This window comes from Passer montanus, unplaced genomic scaffold (assembly GCF_014805655.1).
Source record: "Passer montanus isolate IOZ18808 unplaced genomic scaffold, ASM1480565v1 scaffold380, whole genome shotgun sequence".
NCBI classification, from domain to species: Eukaryota; Metazoa; Chordata; class Aves; order Passeriformes; family Passeridae; genus Passer; species Passer montanus.
In genome coordinates this window covers 25,296-33,547 of record NW_024368597.1, presented here as the reverse complement: position 1 = coordinate 33,547, position 8,252 = coordinate 25,296, and the positions used below count along the sequence as shown (strand labels likewise).

Below are 8,252 nucleotides of genomic sequence, written 5' to 3'. Positions count from 1 at the left end.
CTGTCCCAAAGCCCAGATTATATCCAGGTGGGGATGCTGAGCTCCTCCCCCTGGGCGGAGCATCTCACAATGGGCTGATGTCATTCTGAGTCATGATTGGTCCTTGATTGCCCATCAGACAGAAATGGCTCCTGGAGGGAGTTATCTCTGAGTCAGATTTCAATTAATTAAGCCTCACGAAGATAGCGAGCTTCCTTTGCAACTGTCTCTGAAAAATTAGTGAGTAGAGGAGCTGGATGATTTTAGTTTTGTTTTAGAAAACATCACCACTGGTTTGGTAATTATTTTTTTCTTTTCCTCCCTGCTTCACCTGCTCCCCTGCTCTGATTTTCTGTGAAAAGCAATATTGTGTTTACCTGCTAACAGTGGAGGATGAGTTGTTCTCAGCTGCCAAAGAGGAAACTACAATCTGTGTGTGACCCAGAAAGATTTAACAGTGACGTCTTTTTCGGTGTTGGATTGGAAGTTTGGGGAAGCTGGGAGCGATTGGTGAGATTTTAAACGGGAGCTGCTGCTCAGTGCATGGAATTGATGGGTTCAGGAACAGGAGATCAGGAAAAACAATAAAACAATGGCCCTCCTGGTGTGAACAGCTCTTGGGGATGGGGAGAGAATACATTTTATATTGGAACCTAGACAGGGCCGTTAATTATTAATTATCTGCTGTTCATGGGCTGTATTAATTATCTGCTGTTCATGGGCCATTATATATTAATCTGCTGTTCATGGGGCATTATTATTAATTATTTGCTGTTAATCGGCCACTAAGCATCACTGCATGGGGGAGGAGCCAAGCATTCCTACCTGGATGGAATCTGAGGTTTGGAACAGCACAGCAGCCTTTGCCCACTGCATTCCCAGAGGAGCAGCTTTCTTCTTATTCTGGTTTTTTATGTTATTTTATTTTTATTTTTGAGTTTATTTTTATTATTTGTATTCTTATCTTTATGTTATTTTTGTTTTTATATTGATTTTATTTCTTTTTATTTTTTATTATTTTTATTTTATTTTTATTTTTTATCTTATTTATATTTTTATTTCTATCTTTATTTATTATTTTAATTTTTTAATGTTTAATTTTATTTGTATGTAATTTTTATTTTTATTGTTTATTAATTTGTTTTACTTTTTTATCTTGTTTTTATTTCTATATTTTAAATTTTTTATTTTATATTGTATTTTATTTTTATTAATTTTATTTTTATCTTGTTTTTATTTCTGACTTTATTTTTATTTTCATTAGTATTTTTATTCTTATTTTGATTTCTATATTTCTTTTAATTTTAATTATTTTATTTTATTTCACTTTTATTTTCGTACCCAAATAAAGATCTGTTATTTCTGCTCCCATATCTTTTCCCGAGAGCCTTTTATTTTCAAATTTATTACAATTCAGACGGAGAGGGTTCACATTTTCCACTTCAGGGGTCTCCTGCCTTCCTCAGCACACACCTGTCTGTTCAAACCAAGATACACCAAAATACCCCAAAATTACATCCAAATACCAGTATTTCTGCTCCCATATCTTTTCCCGAGAGCCTTTTATTTTCAAATTTATTACAATTCAGACGGAGAGGGTTCACATTTTCCACTTCAGGGGTCTCCTGCCTTCCTCAGCACACACCTGTCTGTTCAAACCAAGATACACCAAAATACCCCAAAATTACATCCAAATACCAGAACAGACCCTGAAATTACCACAAATCACCCCAAAAATTGCACCAAAATATCCTAAAATACCTACAGGGATCCTGAAATTGCACCAAAATACCCCAAAATCCCATCAGGGATCCCAAAAATCCCCCAAATTCCCCAAAATACATTCAAGGACCCCGAAATGACCCCAAATTCTCCCTAAAATTGCCCCAAATCCAGTCAGGGAGGCACAAAATCCACACAAGGACTCCCAAAATTCTCTTGTGACGCCCATAACCCAGTCGGGAACCCCCAAAATCCCCTCAGAACGTCCCCAAATCCCCTCACGACCCCCCAGACCCCCTCAGGACCCCCAGGTCTCCCTCAGGGCCTCCGAAAATCTCCTCAGAATCCCCCCAGATCCCCTTGTGACCGCCCCAAATCCCCTCAGGCCCCCCCAAATCCTCCCCTAAACCACTCAATACCGCCCCCAGATCCCCTCGGGACCCCCCAAAACCCCTCAGGACCCTCAATTCTCCCTCAGAACTCCCCAAAATCCACCCTAAACCCCTTCACGACCCCCCAGTTCTCCCTCAGGACCCCCCAGACCCCCTCAGGACCTTCCACATCCCCTCAGGACTCCCCCAAACCCCTTCACATCCCTTCAAACGCCCTCGGGACCCCCAGTTCTCCCCCAGGACACCCAAAATCCCCTCAGGATCCCAAATTCTCCCTCAGAACTCCCCAAAATCCCCTCACAACCCCTCCAATCCCCTCAGGAATTCCCAGACTCACTCAGAACTCCTCACAATGCCCCAAAACCACCTCAGGACACCCCAAATCCCCTCACATCCCATCGGCCCCGCTCCGCTGTCGCAGAGGCCCATCGGGACCACAATGCCCACAATGCACCGCATTTCTGCCGGAAGCGGCCGCTGACGCCGCCGCAAAGGAAACTTCCGCCAGTACGTCTGCCAGCCGGTGCTTCTGATTGGTCCGTGTTTCACGATAGGGCAGCTGTGCCACCATCTTGGGTGACAAACCTCCTCAGGACCCCCCAAATCCCCTCACATCCCCTCAGCCCCCTCACAACCCCCTGCAATTCTCCATCATAATGCCCCAAAACCACCTCAGGACGCCCCAAATCCCCTCACATCCCCTCGGCCCCGCTCCGCCGCAGCCGAGGCCCACCGGGACCACAATGCCCAAAATGCACCGCGTTTCTGCCGCAAGAGGCCGCTGACGCCGCCGCAAAGGAAACTTCCGCCAGTACTTCTGCCAGGCGCGGCTTCTGATTGGTCCGCGCCTCAAGGCAGGGCAGCTGTGCCGCCATCTTTATTGAGGGCAGTTCCGCCCGCTCCTCAGAGCGCTCCGCGTTCCCTCCTAAATCCAGCCGGGAACGGCGGAATTAATCCGGCTGGAAATGGCGAGGTGGAGCCTAAACCTCCTGGGGCTGAGCCTAAATCCCCTGGGGCTGAGCCTAAATCCCCTAGGATCCAACCAAAGCGCCCAAATCCTGGCGCTTTCCAGGGATAGGGGCGGTACCTGGTGTGAGGGGCGGTGACTCCACATCGCCCCGCCCCTTTCCGGCCCCTCCAGAGGCGGTGCCGCCATTTTCTCGGCGCCGCCCACGGGGCCGGTTCTGGGCCGGGACCGGCGCTGGTCCCGGGGCTCCTTCGCCACCGGAGCGCCCTCAATGTGTCCCCAAGGTGTCCCCAGGGAGCATGGAGCCCCAAGAGGTGCGATGGGAGGGGGAGAGGAGGGGAAGTGTGGGGTGGTGAAAGGGTGGCAGAGGGGACAGCAGTGGGGGCAGGGGGACGGCAGAGGATACGAGGGAGGAACGGGGGTGGCAGAGGGAATAAGGGAGGGACAGATGGGCAGCGGAGCCCTCCAGGGAGGGGACCAAGGACCCCTCGAGGGCAGCGGGTCAGGAGGCTTTAAGTGCCACCAGGTCCCTGACACCTCCCCTGTCCCCTCCCCAGCTGTCCCCGGCCCTGCTGCACCCGCCGGTCACTGTGGTGGCCACCCTGGGCGAGCTGCTGGCCACCCTGCCCAGGCCGGACGAGATGATGCTGCTGTTCCAGTTCCCATTGGACCTGTACTGGGTCCTGGAGAAATTCACCAAGGATCTCCAGACCAGCCTGTACCGCACTGATGACACCGTGTGGCGCCGCATTGTCACCTCCGATGATCGTGACCTTCTCATCTCCCTGAGCAAGGCCCTGGCCGCCTGCAAGAGCACCCCACGGGCTGCTGGGGACCATGAGGCAATGGCGGCCGTCATGTGGCAGGGCTCGGTGTCTGTGCTTCTGGACAGCTGGGCTGAGCTGGCCAAGGTGGCCACCCACCTCCTCGACATCTGCAGGAAGGTTGTCGCTGAGGCGGCCAACAAGGCGGCCATCGCCACCGACTGGGCTGACATCCTGCAGAAAATGGCTGCCTCTTTTAGGATAGGTCAGGAACACCGGGAGCAGCTGGGTCCAGCCCTGGGCAGGCAGGCGGGGGCTGAAGTGGTGGGCAGGCGTGAAGCCCGGGTGAGGAGAAATGCCAGGGCGGCTGCCAGCGAGACACCAACAGTCCCCATGTTGAGACAGAGGGTGGAGGAGGCCCTGGGGCTGCTGGAGCGCTTGGTGGCCGCGTGTGACGGAGCTGCCGCCTTCCCCCGGGAGCTGCAGCGCCTGCTCAGGGACATCGTAGACACCATGGAGGGGACAAATGAGGCATCCCCCAGTGTCCCCAAGGACTGGGTGGACAAGATGGCTGTGGCCGAGCGGCTGTGGGTGGCCAACGCCCGGCTGGCCAAGGATCACCTGGTGGGGACAATTCCAGACACCATCGACTTCTTGTTCAATGGTGGTTCCGACAGACCCAGTGCCCGTGAGGTGTCCGAGCGGTGCCAAAGAGCCACTGACGACATCCCAAGGCTGGTTCAATCCCCAGAGCATCTCCAGAGCGTCCCCAAGGTGTCCCCAGTGAGCGTGGAGCTACAAACGGTGCGACGGGTGGGGGAGAGAGAGGGGGACAGAGAACGCTGGGTGGGGAGGGGGCACGCAGGGGACACATGGGGGAGGGAACATGGGGGCTGGCAGGGGGTGGCAGCGGGGATGAGAGGCTGACACAGGGACAGAGGGGACAAAGGGGACCTCTCGAGGGCAGGGGGCCACCTCAGGAGGCCACAAGTGGGATGACACTTCCCCTGTCCCCTCCCCAGCTGTCCCCAGCCCTGCTTCACCCGCCGGTCACTGTGGTGGCCACCCTGGGCGAGCTGCTGGCCACCGTGCCCACACGGGAGGAGGAGATGAGGCTGCTGGAGTCCCCAAGGTGCCTGTACTGGGACCTGGAGGATTTCTGCAAGGAGCTCCGGGTCACCGTGTACTGCATTGATGACACCTGGTGGCGCCGCAATGTCACCTCCGATGATGATGACCCTGTCACCTCCCTGAGCCGGGCCCTGGCCGCCTACAGGAGCACCCCACCGGCCACCTGGCACCGTGTGACAATGGCGGCCAGCGAGTGGCAGGGGTTGGTGTCTGTGCTTGTGGACAGGTGGGCCCGGCTGGCCAGGGCAGCCACCAAACTCCACAATGCCTGCAGAGAGGTGGTCACACAGGCGGCCAACGCGGCGGCCACCACCAACGCCTGGGCAAGGAAGCTGCGAGGCCTGGTTGCCCATTATGGGATAGCTCAGGAAAACAGGGCGCCACTGGGTCCAGCCCTGCGCAGGCGGGTGAGGGACAACGTCGGGTATGAAGGCTGGGTGAGGAGAAATGCCAGGGTGGGCGCCAGGCAGGCAACAATGGCCACCATGGAGAGACAGTGGGTTGAGGAGGCCCTGGGGCTGCTGCAGCGCTTGGTGGCCGCGTGTGACGAAGCAGCCGCGTTCCCCCGGGAGCTGCAGCGCCTGCTGGGGGACACCGAAGCTGCCCTGGAGGGGACAAATGAGGCATCCCCCGACATCCCCAAGGACTTGGTGGACAAGGTGGCCGTGGCCGAGCGGCTGTGGGAGGCCAACACCCGGCTGGTCAAGGATCACCTGCTGGGGACACTTCAAGACATCATTGATTTCTATATCGATGGTGATCCTGCCAGCCCCCCTGCCTTTGAGGTGGCCGAGCGGTGCCGAAGTGCCATCGACTACATCCCAAGGCTCCTTCAACCCATGGAGTGTTCCCACGTTGTCCCCAAGGTGTCCCCAGTGAACACGGAGCTCCAAGAGGTGTGATGGGCGGGGGCGGGCACAAGCGGGGACGCTGGGGGAGAAGGGGGCATGGGTGGCAGAGGGGACACAGGGGCTGGTCGCGGGTGGCAGCGGGGACAAGAGGCTGACAAAGGGATGGACGGGACAAAGGGGACTCCTTGGGGGCAGGGGGCCACCCCAGGAGATCACAAGTGCCACCAGGTCCCTGACACCTCCCCTGTCCCCTCCCCAGCTGTCCCCAGCCGTGCTGCACCCGCCGGGCACTGTGGTGGCCCTCCTGGGGGCGCTGCTGGCCACCGTGCCCACGCGGGAGGAGGAGATGCTGCTGCTCATGTCCCCAAGGTGCCTGTACTGGAACCTGGAGGACTTCACCAAGGAGCTCCGGGCCACCCTTTACCGCCTTGATGGCACCTGGTGGCGCCAGGATGTCACCTCCCTGAGCCGGGTCCTGGCCGCCTGTGACAGCACCACGTGCACCACCTGGGACCATGTGACAATGGCGGCCAGCAAGTGGCAGGGCTCGGTGTCTGAGCTTGTGGACAGCTGGGCCCGGCTGGCCAGGGTGGCCACCCAGCTCCGTAAGACCTGGAGGGAGGTGGCCACCAAGGTGGCCGACAGGGTGGCCACTGCCACCGCCCGGGCCAGGGAGCTGCAGGACAAGGCTGCCCGTTATGGGACACTTCGGGAAAAGATGTTGGAGCTGGGTCAGGCCCTGGGTGGGGAGGAGGGGGCTGAGGTGGTGGGCAGGCATGAAGCCCGGGTGAAGAGGGAGGCCAGGGTGGCTGCCAGCGAGGCAACAATGGCCATCATGGAGAGACAGCGGGTGGAGGCGGCCCTGGGGCTGCTGGAGCGCTTGGTGGCCGCGTGTGACGAAGCCACTGCGCTCCCCCGGGAGCTGCAGCGCAGGGTTGGGGACATCCAGGCCGCCCTGAAGGGGACAAATGTGGCGTATCCCGATGTCCCCAAGGACAAGGTGGCCGAGGCCGAGCGGCTGTGGGAGGCCAACGTCCGCCTGGCCAAGGATCACCTGGTGGGAGCAGTTGACAGCATCATCGAGTTCTATTTCAGTGGTGGTCCTGACAGACCCAGTGCCTGTGGGGTGGCCGAGAGGTGCCAAAGAGCCATCCAGGACATCCCAAATCTGCTGCAGGGATGATGATATCACTGCCGTGAAATCATAATAGCAGTGACATCATCAGCGACAGAGCTGCTGTCACCTGTCCCCTCCCCGTGCAGTTTTTGAGACAAATTTGGGGAATTTTCTGGGAATTTTCATTGATACTGTCCCAAATCCTGATGGGAATTCCTGTGGTGATGTCACTGGGGACACTCAGGGACAGGGGACAAGGGTGACTGAGTCGCCTCAGCAGCTTCCAGCTTTCCACTGTGCCTGCAGCATGGCCAGGCTGTCACCATGATACTTCATGTAAAATCCCTTTGCCAGGATTTCTCCTCCTGGGAAGATGAGAAGCCTCAGGGGAAAAGAAAAACAATACTGTGATCGCTTCTCCCTGAGTTTTGCTGCTTTGGAATGTGGCAGGGTCACCTTTGATTGGGTCCATTTGAATTGTTTTTTACTGAATGACCAATCCCAGTCCAGCTGTGTCGTAGTCTCTGGTCAGTTTTTTATTATTCATCCTTTTCTAGGTTTGTGATGTATCCTTTCTCTCTATATTTTAGTATAGTTTTAGTATGTAATTTCTATAATATAATGTAATATCATAATATATCAGCCTTCTAAGAAATATGGAGTTGGATTAATCTCTTCCCTTATGCTGGGACCCTCGCAAACACTGCCAACACTGGGTCATAAATGACAATTTAATAATTGGCTTCTGCAGTTCTGCAGTGCCTTCTGCACTTTTGTATTGCCTTTTGCACTTTTGTATTGCCTTTTGCACTTTTGTATTGACTTCTGCAATTTTTTATTGCCTTTTGCATTTTTGTACTGACTTCTGCAATTTTTTATTGCCTTTTGAACTTTTTTATTGCCTTTTGCACTTTTGTATTGACTTCTGCAATTTTTTATTGCCTTTTGCACTTTTGTATTGACTTCTGCAATTTTTTATTGCCTTTTGCACTTTTGTATTGACTTCTGCAATTTTTTATTGCCTTTTGCACTTTTGTATTGACTTCTGCAATTTTTTATTGCCTTTTGCACTTTTGTATTGACTTCTGCAGTTTTGTATTGCCTTTTGCACTTTTGTACTGACTTCTGCACTTTTGTATTGCCTTTTGCACTCTTGTATTGCCTTTTGCACTTTTGTACTGACTTCTGCAATTTTTTATTGCCTTTTGCACTTTTGTATTGACTTCTGCAATTTTTTATTGCCTTTTGCACTTTTGTATTGACTTCTGCAATTTTTTATTGCCTTTTGCACTTTTGTATTGACTTCTGCAATTTTTTATTGCCTTTTGC

General features: G+C 54.0%; 1 protein-coding gene across 2 annotated transcripts in view; it reads left to right on the top strand.

Annotated features, from left to right (window-relative positions):
• The first annotated feature begins 3,188 nt into the window (after window positions 1–3,188).
• LOC120506282 overlaps window positions 3,189–8,252 on the top strand; it is a 6,867-nt gene continuing 1,803 nt past the window's right edge. For both annotated transcript variants that reach the window (XM_039717672.1, XM_039717671.1), the window contains exons 1-4: window positions 3,189–3,374; window positions 3,618–4,628; window positions 4,847–5,851; window positions 6,066–7,450. In XM_039717672.1, the coding sequence (XP_039573606.1) occupies window positions 3,360–3,374; window positions 3,618–4,628; window positions 4,847–5,851; window positions 6,066–6,989 (2,955 nt within the window). In that variant the 5' untranslated portion in view covers window positions 3,189–3,359 and the 3' untranslated portion in view covers window positions 6,990–7,450. The remainder of the gene's footprint in view (window positions 3,375–3,617; window positions 4,629–4,846; window positions 5,852–6,065; window positions 7,451–8,252) is intronic.